Raw genomic sequence first — 22706 nt, 5'->3', positions numbered from 1 at the left:
CAGCTTAGCGGGTCTTCTGGGTTTACCACAAAATGATATCTGGCACTGAAACTGAGGCGGCGACTGTGGCTCAGACATTAACATCTCAGGATGCCAGTTTTCTGCACCAGATTCCTTAATTGTACCAATACTAAACAAACAATGCATTTTTGTTTAAATATGTGAACCTTTCAGTACTTTCCTATATTTGCTCAACTGAGTCACTTGATTGTCTCACAACATTGTTCTGTCACCTATGGCCAATTATAAGATTTTAGCGTCTGATTTAGTGTTCTGTCATATATTTACTGGGTTGCTCATTTAGTTCTTCCACCAAAAGGCTAAGATTGTCTGAGCTATTTAGTTGTATCTCACTAAGACAGTAAAGTATTTTTCTGTGGCATTTTAGTTCTCCTCTGTATCTATTCATGTTGCTGAATGGACTTGATCTGTCCTGGTGGAATTTAATATAGTTTGAGACAGGGAAATCTGGGCATCTGGCTTTGGAGGGCTGGCAGGCTTTCCACACTGGGAAAATGTTATGTGATTTTCTACCTTGTTAGACACTGTATATTATCAGCCTTTCGTGTGGCTGAGTTGCAGTATGAGCAGGGCTAGCTATTCTGCTAGATCACAAGTCTGTACTGATGCTCTATACTGATATTTTGTCTTTCCCAGCCTCTTCCAGAATTTTCTCGCATCCCTGGATTGGTTTTGCCCAGCCATGCTTTCTCAGACTGCTTAGCCATTGTGGAATTCCTACACAACTATGGCAAGGTGCTGGGCTTTGATGTAGCCAGGGAGGTTCCCAGTCTGAGTACCCTGCAAGAGGGCCTCTTCAATGTAGGCGATAGTTTGGGTGAAGTGTTAGACCTCCTGGTGAAGCTGGTGAAGGCTGCACTGTATGATCCTGGCCTGCCTCCCTTCTGCCAGGTAAGCCCATGTATGTATGTTCTGGGTCACATCAATCTGCATGTTTGAATATAAGAAATCATATGGACTGAAGTACTGGTGCGAAAAGGGAATGGGTTTGTAGTCTGGTGCTTGCCAAATATTCTAAATGCTATAATCAGAGCTGTGTGTTAAGTGTGTGTGTGTGTGTGTGTGAGAGAGAGAGAGAGAGAGAGAGTGTTTAGACAACCCCAATTTTGCACCAAGGAAAATTGAATACATTTGCACAATTTCTCTTATTTTTTATATTCCGAGTTCACTATGAGGAAGGGCAGCAAACAGTGCAAAGCACTGAAACTCTGCCCCAAACACTGAGAATCTGTTTCAACAAGCCCTCTTTCTTCTGAGATGTTAGTAGGCATTGCCTACACACTTTTATGCAAACGAAAAGCTCAGAAAGCTAGAAAAATGTTGTATATTTTTAATTGAAATGAAAGCTGAGCGTTTCAGGAAGCTGCACCCAATACCACATTATGCAAGTTTCCTGTTCTCCCGTGGAATTGTGGTATACATGCAGGCCTGACTATTGTGGTTTTTTCCTGTATCTACTTTGTGAGTAGGATGTAGACTAGATTGCTTTCTGTGGAGGACAGGAAGAAGCATCATTGTCAGGGATCCTGGCTTGCTATAGCTGCAAGCCTGCTGCTAGTGGCAGACTATGGCTTGCAGTGCAGGTTCCTGAGAATAGAATTTTTCATTTTATTTTATTTTTAAAAAAGAATGCTTCTAGCATTCAAGGTTTCAGGGAGAACTTAAAAGTTGCATGGAATTATCTGCTAAATACTTTTATGAGAGGGAGCTTGGAGGGAGGCTTCATTGACCATGGCGTGAGATTTTGTTGCTCTTCGTAGCTCTTTTCCTCCCCAGTGATCTATTTGCATCTGTTCTACTTATTGCCATCAGTTCTGTCTAGCCCTATGTAAACTTGTACTTTAAAGGGTCGAGGGAGGCAGCTTAATCAAAATTCTGCGCCAAGAAAAGAGAAATTGTGTGCAGTCTAAAACCTGCAAATTGGACGTATTAGCACATTTGCCTGTTTCGCTTAGAACCATTGTTCTAACCGTGGGGCAGTCTCAATACATTATGGACCCAACACATATTGCCAGCCATACTCTTGTTCTATTATTTTAAAAAACAGAACAGTTTAGAGTTGACATTAAGGTGGTGGAGGAGGCTAATTATCACCCCATTGTCATGAACAGATCACTCCCAAGTGAAGGTTTGGCTTGGTGGTAGTAGTTTTCTGAAAGAGTCTTGAATGCTGTGCAGGATGCTCCTGTTGGCATGGCAGACACATCTTGATTATTGTCCTCTCCTTTCCCCTGCCAGTCGCTGAAGATCCTTGGCGAGAAACTCTCTGAGATAAGCCTGAACCGTGACACTGTGTCTGAGATCCTTCGCTGCTTCCTCATAGCCTATGGGGCAGATGAGAACCTATGTGACTGCTTGCGCACTAAACCCTTCCAGGCACTAGCCCCTGACAAAAAGGCTGCTGTGCTGGCCTTCCTCGTCAATGAACTTAACAGCAGTGCCCTTATCATCAAGTAAGTGGTGATAGCTCAGGCAAGTTGCTGAGTTGTGTCTCTCATGGCCATATGTATGTGACAGTCTGAGCTCATAATACATAGATATGGATGGGGAGGCATCCTCCCCCATGATGCTATCTTACTGTATTGAGCCGAGAGAGGAAAGAAAGCAGAGGAGCTAGATGGTTCAGCATATCTTAGATGTTTAGTGACCACAGTAAGATTGCAAAGCTGTAGGCAGGGACTACCTTGCTCATTGTTGATTTTATGCAAGCTGCACTGGGAGCATTTTTTGACCGAACATTGGTGTAAAAATGCTGTTAAATAAATAGATAAATGGTTTTGTGCACTCTAGCATGTGGCCACCCAGATTGCACCTGGGCTTTGTGTAGAAAACGTGCTGAACAGAGAACAAATTGTTTTCTGGGAAGATACCACTGGGAACAACAGATTGCAATAGTCTTGGACGTCCAAATGTCCCTACATAAGCTTTGCAAGTCTGACTTAAAGAAATGAGTGGCTACCTTACTTTTCCGCTGGCCGATTATCTTGTAGACTGGACTGTGTATGTGTAATGGGGTGGGTAATGGATCTTGAATGAGCATTGTGCATATATTGATATTCCAATTCTCTGCAGTTGAACTCTTCCTGTCATATACACTCTACCCCACCCCACTTCTCTTTCTTATTTTTTGTTTAACTCTTGCAGTGAAATTGACAAGACCCTAGAGAACATGTCTAACCACAGGAGAAATAAATGGATCATTGAAGGAAAGCTGCGCAGGTACATATCCCTGGATTTAGTTTTGACCCAGTGTAACCAGAAAGCTCAGTGGGTGTGGGAGGGGCACTTTGATGAAGAAGGCTGAGATCATTTCACTCTTATATTTATTTAAGTCAAGTAGCCTCTGGTGGTGTGGAATCTTACTGTGACTATAGGAGCCAAAGTGATTATTGATTGCTTTATTTTCCACCTTCTTGGATTTACCAGAGGATTTCCCCTCTGGTTCTCCTCCCTTTGCTATGTGGGTCACCTAAGGAAATAATTCCAGATGGCTAGTAGTTGTGCATCAGCTCATGCAGGTGCAGTAGCTGGATAACACTTGCCCTGAGTCTCAATCCCAGAGTCCCTTGCTGTAATGTATCGTGTCCCTTTTCTCTCCCTTACTGGTGCCTTGTTGTTGCACTGTAGGTTAAAGATTGCTCTAGCCAAGAAGACAGGACGCCCCGAGTCAGAAATCACAGGCTTGGAGGAAGGGCGGTGGCGGCGGAGCTCACGCATCAATGAAGAGAACGAGGACATGGAAATGGAGGAGGAGAGAAGCAGAGCATGCAGGACACGGAAAGACAATGAGGTAGGTGAAGGGGTGAGCGAGTAAACTGAGAAGGGCATATGCAGTGTCCCTGAATATCTGTTCTAATAGCAAAGTGCAGGTCTGGAGGGAGCAGTGTTGGTCATATGGCATGAGATGCAGGACAGTTTGAGCAATAACCTCTATAGGACCAACTAATTTTATTTTATTTCATAAAATTTATATACCGCTTGATTGTAAAAAAAACCTCAAAACGGTTCGCAAAAAGATAAAACAATAAAATCAAGAGAAATTCACAACCATCCTTGAAAACATATAAAAGTTAATATTTTAGAACAGATTTAAATTACCTATGCTTTCTAATAACTTCAAAGTAGTGTGACCCTTGGTAAAAATCATGTTTGGCCATGGACGTTGAGGCAGATCTAAGCTTGTCAAAACGACCAGCTTTTTTAGCAAGATGCAAGAGTCTTAGGAAGCGAGTCTATATTCTCTGTGTTGCCTCCTGTAGAATAAGAGGGACACCCCCCCCCCCGTCTCTTAGTGGATTTTGCAACTTCATAAGTTGCAGCAGCTGGATCCTCCCCTCCGCTCATCACTTCCCACTTTCTTCTTTCTAGATCTTTTTTAATGTATCCAAAGCATAGCAATTCAGTCTAGATTTGCTGGGAAACATGAGAGTTTGGCTCTAAGTTATCTTCTTTCTTTCCCAGCATGATACTCCGGTTTCCAGTGTGCCTGAGCTGGAGAGACAAATTGAAAAGCTGTCCAAGGTAAATGCTTGTATTTGAAAAGATAAGCAAGTACGGAATGGAAGGAGCTGTAGTAGCAGCTAGACTTAAAAGGGTATATTGGGGATTGTCAATAGAATAATCAGGGAGGTGTGTTACTCTCTGCTGTGGTAACCAGAGCTTTGCACAGACACTTTATAACACGCGGTGCTCTTACTGGTCTTCCTCCTTGCTGCAGCGCCAGATGTTCTTCCGCAAGAAGTTGCTCCATGCTTCACAGCTGCTACGGGCTTCATCCCTGGGGCAGGATCGATATCGACGTCGGTATTGGGTGCTGCCTCACCTAGGTGGGGTCTTCGTAGAAGGCTGTGAGGTTTCAGCAGGTATGTGGAGCCTAGTGTGTACTAAGCCCAAACCACTTGGGACCGTGATAGTTGAGGAACTCCTATTCCTATATTGTCCTGACTGAACATTTAAGTTCTCCTGCAGGGAGGGGCTCCTTGGGAGCTATACATTATGTGGGGATGTTGGAGAGAGTCTTGGAATTCTCTCCCTTCCCCCAGAGGCCCAGGAGGCACCAATGGCGGCTTCTTTTCAGCGCTCAATAACAACCTGACTCTTCATGCAGGCATTTGAAATGTACTGGTGGCATTACTGAGTTGGGGTCTGCCTATTAGTTTATTTTACAGTTTATTGATTTGCGATTTTATAGTTCCTGTTTTATCGTACAAATTGTGGTTTTTGTTAATATGTGCCTCGTCCTAATAGTTATTTTATTTTTATTTATCGGTTTGCTTTTTTAATATAAAGCAAGAGATGGCACTGTAGATCCCGCGGGGTCTGACGAGGAAGAACACATGTTTCTTGTGGTGTTCCTTGTTTTTGTGGGGTGGCTCCCTCCTCAGAACTTGGGGCCACAAGGATTGTTGCAGCTGGCAAAATAGATCAGAATTAATGGGCTAATTAGAAAGAGCCGTGGGACAGCTCAGAATTTGGGGCAAGAAGACCAGAGTAGAAGTGGGAAGTGGAGCCAGGAGGGTTGTGTGTCTGTTTTTAAATCTGTGGGCCACATTTCACTTTTTAAATTGAAATGCCAATTTGACTGAAGTTTGCTGAGGGTGCAGAGGCAGCATGTGAGATATATGGATGGGTGGAGTAATTTAATAGGGCATTATATCTGCGAACAAAATCGCACTTTAGACTTCAGCTGTATATAACATTTGGCCAATGACTCCTTTGTTGAAAAGCTGATGCTTGATCTTTCGTGCGCTGGCGGCTTTTTCTCTTACTGTTCTACCCGCTCAAGAAAGCTGCACACACATCCACAAGTGATTTGAATCAGTGTTTCCCTTGCAGTCAGGGGGTGGAGGCAGGGAAGATACTTTCCAAAAGAAAAAAGATCTGCTGTACCTGTGCTTGCCTCCATCACTCCATACAGAGATGAGGAAGTGGTGGCCCTTTAGGTGACGTTGGACCCTCCCAACTCCCATCATCTCTAACCATCAGCCCTGCTGCTTGGAGCTGATGGAAGAGCATCTGGAGGGCCACAGGTTCTCCCCGCACCCACCCCTGCCATTGTATTTTTGAGATAAGTTTTTAGCACCATCTTGTGGCAAAACCTAGAGAGATATCATTTTTGTTGCCTCCCAAGCAGCTTCCCCTGAGACGCCCAAGAACGTGCCAGAGAAGGAAGAGGCCCTGAAGGAGGAAGAACCGGAGGCATTGCCCATCAAACAAGAGACCACTGAGACCCCACCGGTTACTGATTACGTAAACGGCACAACTTCTTGGTCATGGAGCCGGCCGTGGAGGGACAATATGCTGCTGCCTGAGTCGTCGGAGCCCAAGTTGCCAGAGCCCGCCCCCATGTCTGTCAATGGATTTTTGGAGGATTGTGTGCCCATGGGCCAATCCCAGCATGACCTCAGCCAGTCGGCCTTCCTGTCCTGGCTCAGCCAGACACAGCAGGCATCCTCGTTGCTCAACAGTTCTGTGCTTACCCCAGACAGCAGCCCTGGCAAAGGGGACCCCTTACCCCCAGATGAGCTGCCAGACTCTGCCGCAGAGGATGAAAGTGCCACAGAAACACAGGTTGCCTGGTTCAATCTGCTGCCCCGGGCACCCTGTAATGACTCTCCAATTACTACCTCCGTTGAACAACCCTCTATAAAAGCTGCCCCCCATTCCTGCAAGCCCCCGACCAGGGACCAGTCAAAGGCCTCGACCCGGCAGGTGAGTGTCATCTAGAGACCTTTCATTACCAGGAAATGCAAGCTCCAATTCTGATCTTGCCTGGGTCAGTGGAGGAGCAAGGGACATGGTGCCTGCATTAATACAAGGAATTGAATGCAGGGCCTTTACCTGAATCCTGGGGACAGTTCCCCGTGAGTGGTCTGTTTCCATGTAACAACTAGAGCATGGGGTTGGTGGTGGTAATGCTATTTCTGAATTGCTCTGCATTTCTTATCTGTTCAGGGTAGGAACTATCAGACAGGAAGCGGTCTGGAAACTACTGTTCATAGAGAATCAGACAAAAAGTAATAGATTAGAATTCAAGAGGTAGATTTAGAGTTGTCATCAGGAAGGATTTCCTAACCGTGAAAAGTCATTTAGAATGAGCTTTCTCGTTGAGTGGGTAGATGTCTTCCTGCGAAGCTTTCAAGGCAAAAGTGGAAGTGGCTTTAGGTTATAAGATTGTCCTGCCTTGGGACACAACTTGGTATAGATAAAGTATAACATCCTTTGTTGATCTCATTGTCCTCTATCTAGTTATCCTCTTACCCTGCTAATATACACCATTCCCTGGTGCCTTCCACTCGTATATAATAGCTAGCAATAAGACAACAAATGACTTCAGATAAGGTAGTAGCTGATTTTTTTCAAGCCCACATAGTAACCTGTAAGTGTTGGCATGATTGAAAAAACAGCCAGGCAGCTCCTTGAGCAGATGGCAACTCCACTAGAAGATTGACTTTAAAGCCCTGTTAGAGCTCATGCCTTGTCTGATGCACCCTGATCTTTCCCTCTCCACAGCTGAATGGCCTTTCCACCGCCAGCCCAGCATTGCCGCAGCTGGCCTCCACCCCTCTCCATTCCAGCTCCAGGATTCACAGTACTTGCTCCTCAAGAGCCAAGGACGTCCCCGTTAAAGGCCAGGAACCTCTAGGGCAGCCGAGACGACGGGGGCGCCCCCCTACAAAACTCTTCAAGCAAATTGAGCAGAAATATTTGACACAGTTGACAGCACAGCCTATACCTCCAGGTGAGGGAAACTTACATCTCATTTTCTTCTGTATAATTTGTACTATGTGCGTACTCTGAAGTTATTGATACCGTGGATTGGAAAAGGATTGAGAGGGAAGATGAAATGGTTTGCCATTTGTAAGAAGACGCGACTGAGAATCCGCCATGAGTGACCATAGGTATCTCCTAACCCCTGGAAGCATCACCCCACAGTGTCTTCAGTTTGTAGGACCTTGTAGAAACTGCCAATGCAGTTTCACGTTTTCCCCATGAGGACTAAAAATTCTGTTCTTAAGGACAACCCCCTCAAGTACTGCACTAGATATGGTTGTCTTCCACATTACTTAAAGACTTCCTGAACTGTGAAAGCAGCTGATGTACAGTTCCTTGCATGCATGCTGACCTAACACAAGACCCAGAGTGCAGCATTTGGGAGCTAACAGGCATGCTGTGCGGAAACGGTGGCTTATTCAGTGGGCCCAGACTCTCAGCTGGTTCACCTCCCCCTCCCCATTCTTCTCTTCCTTGCAGAGATGCAGAGTGGCTGGTGGTGGCTGCAGGATCCGGAAGAGCTGGAAGCCGTGGTGCAGGTCCTGCACCCACGAGGGATCCGCGAGAAAGCCCTGCACAAGCACCTTATCAAGCACAAGGAGTACCTACGGGAGGTGTGTGCCCGAGCCGCCAATGGTAAGAGCTTCTCATCGTATGGCTGGAGTGAGGCAGGGAACCACGTCACCACATCCCTAACTTCTCTAATGGACTCTTCTGGTCTTCCCACCTAGATCCCATCTTCCAGACCCATCCTGAGGATTCTGCCCACCGTGTCTCTCAGGAAACCTTGGCCCAGTGGTCGATGGCGGAGCGGGCCTTTGAGGCAGACCTGTCTGTTCTGCAGTGGGTGGAGGAGCTGGAGCAGCGAGTACTCATGGCTGATCTACAGATCCGAGTAGGTACCATGATCCAGGGTAGGCTGAGTCCCTCCTGATAACTCTTCTTATTCTTGTGGGTGGGGTGGGGGATGACCTCACGTTGTACAGATCACTCTGGGGGGTGCCTGCTAATCTCTAGATCTGCCGTAACAATTTAAAACATACATTTAGATCTTTCCTTGTTTCTGGAGTTGGAAAACTGAGGAGAGAAATGACCCAGGTCACCTTAAAATCCTACCTTGGCATTTCCATTCTTGCATGTGGGCATTACTCCCCAGCTGGCACCTTTGCAGCTACACTGCCCTGCAGAAAGCTAATCAATTTGAGAGCAAAGACTTCTCTTTTTTTTGTTGTGGCACCTATAGAGGTCCATGTACATTGGCAGCACCATATGATGATTCAAGCTTCTTTGTTTTGATGGGCTATCTTAAGACTGTGAGTGTTCTGGTACATGGGGGCTCCTTTGCACATTTGTGCCAGAGGCACCATCATTATTTGGTGCAGATATTTTTCATTGGCAACAGGAGTAGCACAACCTTGAAAACTGTGTACCTGCAGGAACTGGTTTCGGTTGGTACATGGAAAGAAGATTCGCAAATGCGTCTGGGCTTCCCAGAGTGTGTCACAACCCCCTCTTCTTCCTGCCATGCCCTGATCTCACGTTTTTGCTTTCCACCTCCCCCCCCCCCCCCAGGGCTGGACAAGTCCAGAACCTGATTCTGTTCGGAACGACTTGCAGTACTGTGAGCATCAGCTGGAGCTTCTGGAAGACATCACCATAAAAAACCGGCGTGAAGGACCAGCTATGAAGCGTGAAACCACCAACCCTTTAGACCTAGCTGTGCTTCGCCTGACAGAGCTAGAGCAAAACTTGGAGCGGAGATACCTCAGAGAGCCCCTCTGGCCTCCTCACGAGGTGGTGGTAGAAAAAGCTTTGCTGAGTAACCCCAGTAACCTTGAGCTGGGTACCACAGAAATGTAGGTGTATTCTTTTACTGTTGACTGAATTGCCAGGGCCTTACTCCTTATGAGAATCAGGGTCGTCTCACTATTTATAAAAAGCTTTTTTTATACCTTTCCTTTTAACCCAGAGACTCCTAAATCAGTTTACATTAAAGTAAACTAGTAAAAACCCACAGGAACTAACATTTAAAAAACCTCTTGTGGAAATGGGAGAATATGGACTTTGTTGGGGCAGGAGTCTTGATAAATTCCAGGTCTGATTGCATTGAGAAGATACTAAGATGAAAGGAAAAAAGCTGCTGCTGTTGGTTGTTTTGACATGAGGCTTTTTAGGCAATAGAAAGTGGTAAATGTATGCATTGCAGCAAAAGTGAGAAATCTGGTGAATGTTGACATTTACCAGTAAGTCTTACGGCTTTACAAGGCCCAGCAGGAAATGTCAGAAATCTTATTGGCAAGAATCTGTTTCTCTCAAGCCTGAGGTATGATAAATATCCTTTTTGCTGCATATGATGGAAATGAGAATGATTTGAACTTAAGGCTACTGTTAGATTTCCTTTTGGGCCTACTTAAGTCTTTGAGGCTTAACAATAAATGTCAAAGTTCACCAGATTTCTAATGTTTACGCAGCATGCTTATGCGCTAGGCGACGATGGACGTTAATGAGAACTAAATATAACAGGGATGTAGATGGTTTAGAGCAGTAAGACTCTGAGCCAGAAGTTATAGATTCCCCTGACGATTCCATCCTGGAGCTTCAGATGATGCGCCAAAGGCCTGCCATCTCTCACAGTATGTTTCCATTTGGAATGGCCCCAAGAGACTCCAAGTGAAGAATTTCCTTTGCTGGGCAGGATTGACTTCCCCCCATCTTAATGGATTGCTATTTTTTTCTTCTGCAGTTCATACGAGATCACACCGCGGATGCGAACGTGGCGCCAGACCTTGGAGAGATGCCATAGTGCAGCCCAAGTTTCTCTCTGCATCTACCAGCTGGAGCATTCTATTGCCTGGGAGAAGTCTGTTGTCAGAGCGGTGAGGAAGGAGCACTGGGTTGGGGGTAGGAAATAGAAGGAAGCGTAAATGAAGAAATCAAAGTGAACATAGGTAACTTGTGAAATCCCTGGTGCAGAGAAGAGAGTTGATCCTCCTTGTGTGGCCTTTAGAGGCCCATGTGTGCTGAAGCCTGTACTAGGAGGAAATGAAGCAGCTGTGGGATCTGCAGAAAGATCTCTCTGTTCCAAAGGGGTTGGCTAGAGCAGAGCCGTGGCTTGGATGAATCTAGCTGGGAAGGAGCTCAATTTGGGGACAAGGGAAAAGGGAGAGCTCTCAGAGCTCACCTTTGGCCTTGGACCTCTGAATGTGGTGCTGGTCCTCACCCCTCCTTGTTCTCCCTGCCCTTCAGACTTGCCTAGTGTGCCGGAAAGGGGATGATGATGAGAACCTGCTGCTATGCGATAGCTGCGATCGTGGCTGCCACCTCTACTGCCACCGGCCCAAGATGACCGAGGTGCCGGCCGGTGACTGGTTCTGCTCCCTCTGCATCGCTCAGGTGCTGGCTCCATGTGGGCTAGAATCTGTCCCATCCCAAACTCTTTGATACTTCCTCCTTGACTGGCAGGGCTTCCTTTGCTCCACAATTGGTACTGAGATGCATTCCAAGGGAGGGAGTGTTGAATGTTGGAGCGTGTGGGGAGTGTGCAACAGTGTGGGACCGTGCCGTATCCCTAGCAGATAGCTCTAGGCTTTTTGTGCTGCCTTTGGGAAACCCTTCCCTGAAGTGGGATTCCTAAATTCACCAGTTTATGGTTCTTTACTTCTCTCTCTCTCACACACACACATCCCTGTCGCCCCTCCAATTTCTCTATGGTACAGATGCAAAGAGAATACCAGGATGACTATGGCTCTCCACGACGCGGCAAGAAAAGAAAAGGTGGAAGTTCTGGGGCTTTTTTTGGAAAGGAGGAGCTTAGGCCCCGATCTCGGTCAGCAGCAAACCAGCAGCGCAGTAACCTGGCCAACGTACCGCCCCGATACTCGGGTGAAGGCCTGTCTCCTTCCAAGCGAAGAAGAGTGTCTACACGAGGCCAGAGTGCCGACCTCACCTTCTGCGAGTAGGTATCACCTCGGAGTTGGTGTCTAGGGGAGATGGGTGTGGAGCAGAATATGCCATAGGGCTAAGCTTTCAGTTAGGTTTGAATGGAGAGGAGAAAGGGCCATTTGCTCTAAGACTTGCTGTGGCCTAGAGATTCAGAAGCAGAGTGGCACCTGGAGCATCTGAGGGCTGTGGAAGGCTTGTAAATCCCATTTGCTTTCCCTGGGCTTTTTGCATCTTGCACGCAGAGAGACATCCACAGTGGACATGGGGTGAAGCAGCCCCACTCTGTGAGGGACTTACATTGGGCTTCTGCAGCAGCTGTTTCCTCTCAGATGTGCTGTGGCCCAGAGATTCAGAAGCAGAGAGGCAGCGGAGGGGGAAACTTGTGTATATGTTTGCCCACTATAGCAACTCTTGCCTATTTAGTTGCATGAGTAAGCTGCCGCAAGAACCTCTTCGGTTAGTAGGCGGTGCATGAACGATCCAAATAATTTGGTTAGAGTGTCAGTAAATCCCCTCTAGGGCTCCTCTTGCTCCTTGGGAGGCCTTCTCAGCTTGACCAATAAGCTCTCCGGTTTCTTTAGCCCTGACTCTTACATTGGCCCCTTTTTGTCAGGATCATCCTGATGGAGATGGAATCACATGAAGCTGCCTGGCCTTTCTTGGAACCAGTTAACCCCCGGCTAGTGCCTGGCTATCGGAAAATCATCAAAAACCCTATGGACTTTGCCACCATGAGGGCACGGCTGCTGCGCGGCGGGTGAGTCCAGGGAAGGAGCTTGCTGGTAGCAGGGCCAGCTCAAATCCAAATGGCGCTCACACAACCCCTTTCTAATTGTGGGGGTTGGTCCTGGTTGGAGGGTTTTGTGTGCTACAAATGGGGTAGTTTTGTGCAGGTGGAGATAGCACACGCCTCATGGTGGTCCCGTGCGGTATTCCACAGCCCTTGGGCCTGGCTTCTTTTGCAGAGTTACTAAACTTGAGGTCTCCAGAGGGCTTACTGAGGGAAAGGTGATGCTGCGCAGGGAAAGGAGTGTGTGACGAGGCCTGCCTTGGGGAGGCCAAGTGTTGTGACGTAGGAATGGCAGAGGTAGTGATCGCAAAGCTGGGATCCTTTGCAGTCATGCAAAATTTGAGTTAAGGCTTTTTAGAAAAAAACCACGGTGTTTTATCCACCACCTGGGCATGATATTGGAAGAGATTTTTTTAAAAAAATAAATCTTGAGGGGTGGTAGCTGTATCAGTCTGCTTCAGAAAAACCATCCAAGAGTGTTGTAGCATCTTGAAAACTAACCCCTTTATTAATGCATGAGATTTTGTGGACCACAGTCTGGATGTATGGAGCATTGCCCCACATTGGCAGGAATATACAGTGGTACCTCGGGTTACAGACGCTTCAGGTTACAGACTCCACTAACCCAGAAATAGTACTTTAGGTTAGGAACTTTGCTTCAGGATGAGAACAGAAATCGTGTTCTGGCGGTAGCGGGAGGCCCCATTAGCTAAAGTGGTACCTCAGGTTGAGAACAGTTTCTGCTTAAGATAGACCTCCAGAATTAATTAAGTTCTTAACCCGAGGCACCACTGTATATGCAAGATCGGACTATATTTAAGTTTCATCAGAATTGTCACAGTCTGTACTTTTAGAAATTTATTTCCCTCTGATTTCATGGCTTTATTTCCCCCTCTTCCACACCCATGTGTATATACTTGCCAACTTGGAAAGCACCTACATCTGATGAGCTGGACTCTTGCTCATGAAAGCTTACACCACAAATAAATTTGTGTTAGTTCTTAAGATGCCACAAGATCTTTCCTTTCTGTTTCTTACAGTGTAAATTAACGTCTCAGACTTGAGAAACCTTCCTGTAAATTCGCCTGCCACTAGCTGCTCAAGCTCAGCAGCCTCCTCCCTTTCCTAATGACACCTGCAAATGGTGGTAGCCCAAGCAAGGGAGAGACTGGTGGAATTGTCCCAAATGTATACATGCCATACTGCAGTCCTGTAGTCATTCCTACAGTTGACAGGTCCCAAATCCAAATTACGCCATAGCTTACTGCTGTTGAAAAAGAAGCTGGTGCAATGTAGCGTTGGACTGGAGCCTGGGAGACCAGGTGTCGAATCATAGAATTGCACAGTTGGAAAGGACCCTTAAGGATCATCTAGTCCAACTCCCTGCAGTGCCTGCAGGAATATGCAGCTGTCCCATACAAGGATTGAACCTGCAACCTTGGCGTTATCAGCACTACGTTCTAATCAACTGAACTATTGAGTGCTTATTCAAAAAACACGATCCCCACTAAGTTATGAAGCTCACTAGGTGACTTAAGACTAGACCCTAGCTCACAGGGGTTGTTGTGGAGGTAGAACAGGGGAAAGGTGCACTACTTGGAGGAAAGTTGTAGTGTAAATGTAATAACATGATGATAATCTGCCCCTGCATTCTAGCTATTGGGAAGAAATGAAGGAAGGGGAGGGGAGAGCTTGAGAGGAGGGTTGATTTGCAGTAATTAAGAGCTGGCTAAAGCAGTGTTCATTGAGACTGCCCTCACCACCAGGGGATGGGATTGTGGTGTTGCAGGGCGCCTGCAGTTTCTGTCTGAGTGCTGGACTTCTTAGCTGCTTCCAGGAAGCTGACTGCTGCTCTCTTTGTCCTCCACAGGTACACAAGTTGTGAGGAGTTTGCTGCTGATGCTGCCCTGGTGTTCGACAACTGCCGGACCTTTAATGAGGATGAGTCCGAGGTGGGCAAGGCAGGGCTGACCATGCGCCAGTTTTTTGAGAGCCGGTGGGAGGAGTTTTATCAGGGAAAACAGGAGACAAACCCATGAAGCCGGCAGAATGGGGAGAGATGAGAGGAGCCAAAGGCAAAGCCCTCCCATTTCAAAACCCTGTGCTGCACACTGTCTCTTCTGGAGCTCCATCTTGCTACCTGCTGATTAATGTTTCCCCCTCTCACAATGATTGGACTTGGATTGGCATTTAACGATGGGGCGGCTTCACTCACCGCCTGGATCCTCAGAAGCCCCCCCCCCTCACTTCTTCGCTCTAAACAACACAAACTCTCTGAACTGTGTAAGCCAAAAAAAAAAAAAGTTTCCTTTTTTTCAAATGGAGAAACAACCACCCACAACCCCAGCTTAGCTGGGGCTATTTAATAATAGCAATAGTTCTTAGTGAATGTGTAAGAACACTTTTTTCTGTGCAGTGTCAGTACCATGCATTAATGGCCAGTAACGTGAACGTTAAGTTTTTCTCCTTTTTAGAGTCGCGTTGAAAATGTATAAAGCAGATCACTCCTGCCTCTGGGAATGACAACCTTGATGACACTGAAACATGCTGCTTCTACCCCCCACCCCACCCCTTTGCCCTTTCCAACTCTGTCTTAACCGGCCTCTTCTCCCCACCACTGCTGAACAACCACTGTAGCTGTGGACGGTTCCTTCCCCCAGTTTCCAATGATCTTTCTGAAACCAAGGGTATATGGCTTAGAGCTGGTGTTCATCTGGAGGAGTTAGGATGTCGAGGTACTTCTGCCCATGTGAATGCAAGATGTACTCCCTTCTCAAGGGTCTCACCCCTGTGAGCCACATTCTCTTGGTTCAACTAAGATGGGCTGCTTCCAGAGGGGTGGTCATAGCTTGAGCTCTTTGTATGAAAACGGGGTCTTGCACTCCTATATTTGGTTAATCTACATCACCCCCCCTTGCTCAATATTGGTTTATTCCAGATTTAGTTTCTAAGGGAGTTGAACAAAATGGGAATAATCCAGAACGAGTGTGTACCAAGAAGACAGTATCAACCAGATAATCCCCCCTCATGCAAACCAGTTTAGCTGGATGAACCTTCCTGCTGGCCTCTTCCCCACCCCTGATTCCAGAGGGAACACTTCAGCAGGGGCAGCTCATGAGTCCATTGCGGTGCCCAAGTCTCAGCTGCAAGAATACAGCTCTTTCCCCCTCTTAGTTGTGGGTAACATTGCTGGATTGTATCACTAGGCTTCAAGGGACCAAAGTAAAGGAGCTTGCAGGAGTGGGGTTGATGTAACCTGCGTTTTGGGAGGAAGGATTTTCTGATGCCCCCTTCCAGCTCTTCAGAAGATCATGTCATGGGATTCTGGCCTTATTGAGTGTTGTCCCCACCCTGTCCCCCGTCCCCCAACTCTGCCCCAGCGTTATTCCTCAGGGATGGCTACTGTCTACAAAGTTTGATCTGCAATCTATCTGTATGTTTGGTAGGATTGTTGTTTCCTGCCTTGGAACACCATTCCCAATCTATCGTAGGTATTTCCTCCTTGAGACAAGATGTGGGATTAAGCCCATTAGAAGGGAGGGAAAACTGCCACCATTTCATCTTCCTCCATGTTAGGTTCCTGTCTCCTGACCATATTTTTAACCTGTGGGGTCTAAATCGTGCTGCCTCCTTTGGTTACCTTGACTGAGATTCAATCTAAAAGGGCAGCTTTGGACATTACATGCAAGTGAAGGGAGAGTAGTCACTTGTGTGTCTTCTTGAGGTGCATGCCGCTGTGGAGGGCACATGCTAGAAGCATGAAAGGACGAAGCTCATCCTTCCACCGACTACGGCCTTGCAGGATGTCCACAGCTGCCCTCAATCTAAAGATCTGGAATTCATAGGTATTTCCTTTCAGCTTTTGTCTACATTTTCTATATAATATTTTACCTTAGATCGCCACTCATACATACCCCATGTGAACATTCTTAACATTTTAGCCTTTTTTCTAAACCCTTTTCCAACTGGATTTTGATGGTTTTCAGAGGAGAAATAATTGCGGTTCCATTCATTGTTATTTTTGCCACGTGGGCAAGAGCAGCCTGTTTCAATGAACTACCATTAACTCCAGTGCCAGAACCACCAAAACCAGAATTTGTTTTGAAGCTGCCTGAGCAGGTATAGAGCGGTCTGTAGAGGGTCCCACCCCCAGGCCCTGTTCCATTGACGCAATGGATTGCTCCAGCTTCGGGGAAATGATTTAACAACCCGCACAGTCCACCAAGAACAGCTCTTGCGCAAACTTCCATGGAGATGAATGTGCAGGTATGGGATTCTTTGCTGTCCAACCTATGCAAGAGACATTCTGGTGGATTGTTGCCCTATTAAAGCATGAGAAGGAGCCTGATGCGAAAAAGCAGTTGTGATACTTTCTGTATTTGGGTTTCTGGTGCTAAGCGCTTGGCAGATTCAAATATTTGTGGCTGAAGCCAGGGGATCTCATGTTCAATCCTTCCCGCTCCCACTTGGTGCAAGAGGGAATGCGGTTTTAACAAAGTCTTTAAAAATACATGTTTAGGTCTCTAGCCTTTTTAAAAAGAAAAATACCCCAAACAGTCCGCAAGGCAGTTGTTAAACAAGCATAATTGGTCATCTCGTTTCTTGCAATTCAGCAACTCTCCATCAGTCACCCCCCTCACGGTGCATGGATGCCTACTAGCAATCTGTATTCGAAGTAATAACCTGGTCCCAGAGCAGCAGCCTCACGCTGTTGCTGAGCAATGGTTTCTAAGGAGACTGCTGCCTGGGAAACAGATTCACCCGACCCTTCTTGTATTCAGGAGTCATAGGCTTACATTCTAGTCCACCCCAGTTGCCTCTGTCCTGGAACAGGGGCGTTGCTGCCGTTGGTTTTCCTCCAGTCTGTTTCCGGATGCTGGTCCAGTATTCTTGGCCGTGGTGCAGATGCGTAGGAGGCATATAGGAGAGATAAAAGAGGAAACGACTTGTTTCTTTCACTTTTCTTCCACCACCCAGGTGGATCGGAGTGGTAGGAAGGACATCTCCTGTAACCTTAACTCCCTAGCTGCTTTTCATACCCAGCCTAGCTCCTCAAAACCATTGTAAATTACGGGTATCACTTAGGGGCAGATAAACGGCTGGCAGGGTCCCATCAGGAGATGGCTTTCCTCCCACATTTCCACCTGTGCTACAATTGAATGAGGGGTGTGTGTGTGTTTGTGTTTTCCCCCTACCCGCGTCGACCAATCCAGTTGCAAGAGCACTGATGTAAGTAAAATGCAGCCACAGGTGATGTAGCCTGGAGACTGAAACCTCCCTTACTGTGCTTCCTCTACCCCAACCTCACTCCCCACCCCCCAGTTGTTTTCAACAAAACGTAGCCTTTTTCTATCAAATAACCTCAAACTTTATTTTATTTTAAATTTTGGGATTTTTGTTTTGTTTTGTTTTTGCTTTTAAAATAAAGAGGTAGATTTGAAGTCTATTTGAAACTGACTTTATATTATGCATAAATATTTATATTTTATCTAAACTTGTGCTGTAACAGCTTCTTTTTGGTGGGTTTTTTTTTTTTAAAGCAATGTTTTTCCCCCTGATCTGTTGGGATTTTTTTCTCAGCTATGAGAAAGCTCTAGAGAGTTTGGAAGTGTTAATTGTTGGGCTTTTGTTTTGTTTTGTTATGGAAATGTTAAAATTTTTAGATTCAAACCCTCACACCTTAAAAGAATGAATCCAGGTTTGTCCTAATCTTGATCTTCATTAGGGGAGTCAGTGTATAAAATACCTTGTTGTTTTTTGAAAGTTACATGCGTTTTTCCCCCCAACTGGATTTTGAGAATTGCAACTAGAAAAATTGGCCTTATCATCCAACTACTGGCTTTTTCTTCCCCCTTCATCTTGATTTGATATCAGAAAGGAACCAACAAACCCAACATCCTGTGAGATGCTCTGAACAGCAGGAAGAGGGGCATCACACTTTTTATATGAATAACCAAATGTGTTTGTTTTAGTGAATTTTTGATAATGTACAGTTTTTTGTGAATTTAAATTGATTTCTTTCTATATTTTTAGGACCAACCTCATTTTTAATAAGGTTTAAAAGGAAGAGAAAAAAAAATCTAGAATTCCTGTTTGTTTCCTTGTGATGTTTCCACAAGTACAGATGTTAGAGTGCTTGTCAAGTTTCAAAGAATAAACAAAAAAACAACCCACGTTTGATAGAGAAGAATGTGCTTGAGAATGTTGTCTTTTTCTCGGGGCGGGAGGGGAGGGGCGTTGCTCTGCTACAAGCTGAACATTAACCACTCTAGACATGGACTTGTTCCCCCTCCTGCTCTTTGGCAACCTGCCTCAGTACCCTGTTAAGATGTGGACCTATGCAATGGGTGCCAGAAAGCTTGAAGATGCATCATTTTTTAGAAACAACAACAACACACTCTCTTAATGTTGAAGTAGAGACTGGGCAGGTGCATCTGTAGTCTATGATTTCATTGTGATACAGCAGAATTCAGGCAGGATGGCAACTGGGGGTTCCTGGTGGACCAGTTCCTTCCAAATTGCATGATCCGTACAGGTGAGGTCACTGAATGTTTCATGACATTGGTATCCCTGGTCTACAAGTTGGGTGTTGTTTATGCAGGCCAGCTGTGTTTTGTGCGCCTGGGTAGCTCAGTTGGTTAGAGCATGATGCTGACAATGCCAAGGTTGCAGGTTCGATCCCCGTATAGGACAGCTGCATATTCCTGCATGCATTGCAGGGGGTTGGACTGGATGATTATCAGGGTCCCTTCCAACTCTAGAATTCTGTGATTTCTAAAGAGGACGCCATCTCCACCTTGGGTGTAAAAGGTAAAGGGACTCTGTACGTATAGCTTAAATTAGAGCTGTGTGGATCCTACATGGAGGAAGGCCCAGTCTCTACAACAGGAATCCAGCCCAGCCTTATCTACTTTTAATTTGTCATCTGAGGTGGAAAAACCCAAAAGATCAGCCAGGCTTCTCCCGCTGTGGTGGAGAGAAATGTTTCCATCATGATAGCAGGCAACATTTCATGGAGGCTTTTGAAATTTGGTGCTTTAGGGCAGTGACATTTTGATGAGGCTTGGATGCAGTGAACTATCCCAGCAACATCTTGCAGAGATCTTGTAGTTTTCAGAAATCTTAAATTCTGTGGGTTTGAATGGCACCCAAAGTCCCATAGCCTGAGCCTCTCTTTACCTCCATGGTAAGGCAGTTGCTACTCCCATTAGTGTGTATAGAAAATGGTAAAATGAACATACAGAAAAAGTTCAGTAACCACCACAGTATGGAAAGTCAATTGCAATTTTGTTTGTAGCTTGCAGAAAGAGTTCTCAAGTAGCTCCACCGCCCCGCTCCCCCCTTTTTTGCAATCTTAAGAAGCTGAGATGAAGACCTTTAACAACTGGCTGGGCTACAGAATATTGTGCTGGATGCAGACATCAGCTTCTAGGTAAACCAAAACTTCACACACAACCATTTCTTAGATTGTGGATTAGTCCTCAGTTCCAAGTTGGGGGGAAACAGCCTTTGCAGCAAGCATACATTTCAAGGGGCGGGGCAGCCGTTTTACTGTTCTTAAACATGAACCTCTTGTGCATAATAGGATAGTTCAATTGTGTTGAAACTCTTGACTTTCCAGTGCTCCACCACTTCAGGGAATCTTGCTATCTACATTGCCAAGGTGTTCTAGAGCAGATTGCCAGTTCACAGGAGACCTGGGCTTCCAATATGCCCCACACATTTCAGAGTATATCTAGAATACATCTGATGATTGCAAATATTGTCCCAGGGACAAGACTGATTGAATTTATTGGGTACTCTTCATTGGTAGCAATCCCACTACTAGTGAAAGGATCAGTAGAGCTGGTGAAGTTGTCTGCCAGCAACACTGGTCCACCAATCCTTAACCTTCTCCCCAAGAAATTTCCACAGAACCTCAAGAGTTTCCTGGAACATAGTTTGAAAATCATTATGACAACATATTTTGTCTTAAATCGCTTTAATAGGGAGAGAATGACCAGGATCTCCTTGAAACTGCTTAATGATGACGACGAGCTAAAAGTAACTATCGAAGAAGCAGTCAAGCCACGGGTTTTTTTCACCTTTTATTTAAAAACAAAAATTTGTTCAAAATGAGACCAGTCAGAGCTCCACAGAGGGAAAGGTGTACAGGGGTTGAGAGAGAGAAAGAGGCCTGGCTGTAGCATGGAAGATACAAAACTATAGAAACTTCTCAATTAAAAAAAACTTGTACAAATAGTCCTAAGTATATAAATAAAACTAGCCGGTAAAATGAACTGAGACTGTGGTTGCGGGCGGGCCAAGAACTCTCGCTGTGTCTGTGGCAAATGGAAGCACAGAAGAGTTGCCTTTGGAGAGTTCCCGGGAGCTTTGAATGACTTGAGTCAGAAACAGGGCAGAGGCATCGCTCAAGAGTGCCAAATGCATGTTTACAGGAGACTCGTTTGCATCCATGGCAAGCATGTGGTGGTGGTGTTTTTAAAGCAACAATTTAGCTGTTATGTTCCAATGTTATGATGACGAACTTGGGTGTTAAAAAACACACGAGCCTGTAGCCTGCTGTAGACATGAACCAGCATGAGATGGGTATTTCTTAAGAGTGGGTGCCTATTGCTATCTGCTTTAAAGGCCATTTGCTACAGGGCAAGGCATCAGTGCAACCATCTGAACCACCAAGGGCGTATTGCTCCAGAGGAAAGTGCCGACAAGCTATGAACTTTGTCCCAAGGTATGGGGTGGATTGGGCCTTGCGTTAGCTCAAAGCAGAGCTGGAATCCCCGCCAGAGCTTCCTCCTAGAGACGGGAAGGCGAAGCTGAAGAACACCAAGTGCTCTGCAATCAAGAAAACCCTTTCTTTAAAAAACAAAATGTTATTCTGGTGCGATCCTAGCGAGTAAATTATTTCGAGGAAACACTTGTTACTGACCCTCACTTCTTTTTTTGCCACTCAGAATGTTAGTAGCGTAAGCTGTTTTAGCTCCTAGACAGACAAAAAGTGAGATTTCTGGAAGACGAAACGTTGACTTTCTCCTTTTGCCCAACTCACAATCGCCAACAGCTCTAGGGGTACTGCCTCTGACAGAGGAAATACATGGCAAAAACGGAAGCAGGAGGCCACAGTGCAACCTTGGGCCCTGCTGGAATAGAATTGGCTTGGAATACTATCTGCTTTATTTGCTAGCATGTTTGGTGTTTCTTCCACCCCACTGTCTGCTTTGATGGTGCTGGGTACGTGTGTGTTTTGAGCTGAGGTATTGGTATTCGTCAAGAGCATCACTTCTGGATAGAAGAGGCTCCCCAAAGAGCAACAGCTGCTGTTTGACAGCCATTAGCTCAGAAGTGTCTTACTTGGCTGTGCAATCACTTTGGGGCAGCTTAGAGCAGCCATCCTGTATCATAGACAAACGCATCCAGCTCCCTATCCAGTGAGCCAGTACTAGAAATTCTAACAGCACAGCAATACCAAAAGTACTCTAACCCCACCAAATTTCGTTGACCTCTGCTCATTTTGATTCTGCAAGCCATAGCCCAAGGCAAAAAGTTCATTCCCTCAAGTATCTTTTGCTAACGCGATCGTTGCTAGTTCAGTTTGTTGTTTTGCAGTCACCACCTGCATAAGCTGGGGCCAGTGGTTTCCTTTCTCTTATGGAAACCAAATTCCTGCAAACTCCGTATTTAGCTAGAGCCCCAGAGTATGGAGTCTGAAAGCCTGTTCATGGCAGGCTGGTTTAAAGGCAAGATCCCTTGTGCTGTGTCTTTTGACTGCTCAACTGCTCCTAGGGGGTCCAAATAAATCCACTGTTTTGCTTCAGCGAGCCCTTTTAAAAATAAAAAGGCTGTTTTGAAAACCAACAATGGCTTATGCCATTCCTGGACTTCTAGGTGGAAACTTTGCAGCATTCATCACTTACGAATTCTTGCCATGCTTGGGGGTCTCACACTGAGGTCACAAAACTGTGCCCTACCTGCGGATCAAAGATTTCTGCTCAAGTTCAAAGAAACGAACTAACGCAGCGTCAACACACTTTACAAAGGAATTTTTTTTAAAAGCAAAATGTGGTACATCTTAACAAAACTCCAGTAATTAGCAGCAACACAGGGGTTATTAATTTTTTTTTTTTAAAGACAAACATTTCTCTTCCACACACCCCCCCCCCCTTGAAACAAAGCAGAGGAG

At 45.8% G+C, this 22706-nt stretch overlaps 1 protein-coding gene across 8 annotated transcripts in view; it reads left to right on the top strand.

Moving 5' to 3' along the window:
* Nucleotides 1-22571, top strand: part of BAZ2A (bromodomain adjacent to zinc finger domain 2A) — a 70265-nt gene extending 47694 nt beyond the window's left edge. For 6 of the 8 annotated variants that reach the window (XM_082212346.1, XM_082212344.1, XM_082212345.1 and 3 more), the window contains exons 14-29: nt 658-912; nt 2260-2474; nt 3166-3240; nt 3649-3811; nt 4483-4542; nt 4739-4883; nt 6152-6732; nt 7534-7762; nt 8275-8430; nt 8526-8689; nt 9367-9650; nt 10538-10670; nt 11041-11187; nt 11511-11749; nt 12350-12493; nt 14397-22571. In XM_082212346.1, the coding sequence (XP_082068472.1) occupies nt 658-912; nt 2260-2474; nt 3166-3240; nt 3649-3811; nt 4483-4542; nt 4739-4883; nt 6152-6732; nt 7534-7762; nt 8275-8430; nt 8526-8689; nt 9367-9650; nt 10538-10670; nt 11041-11187; nt 11511-11749; nt 12350-12493; nt 14397-14565 (3159 nt within the window). In that variant the 3' untranslated portion in view covers nt 14566-22571. The remainder of the gene's footprint in view (nt 1-657; nt 913-2259; nt 2475-3165; nt 3241-3648; nt 3812-4482; nt 4543-4738; nt 4884-6151; nt 6733-7533; nt 7763-8274; nt 8431-8525; nt 8690-9366; nt 9651-10537; nt 10671-11040; nt 11188-11510; nt 11750-12349; nt 12494-14396) is intronic. The other 2 variants (XM_082212349.1, XM_082212350.1) reach the window with 2 other exon arrangements.
* The last annotated feature ends 135 nt before the right edge of the window (nt 22572-22706 follow it).

Source organism: Podarcis vaucheri (assembly GCF_965113315.1).
Source record: "Podarcis vaucheri genome assembly, chromosome: 2".
NCBI lineage: Eukaryota > Metazoa > Chordata > Lepidosauria > Squamata > Lacertidae > Podarcis > Podarcis vaucheri.
Note: the sequence above shows the minus strand (reverse complement) of the source record. Positions and strands in the feature narration are given on the sequence as shown.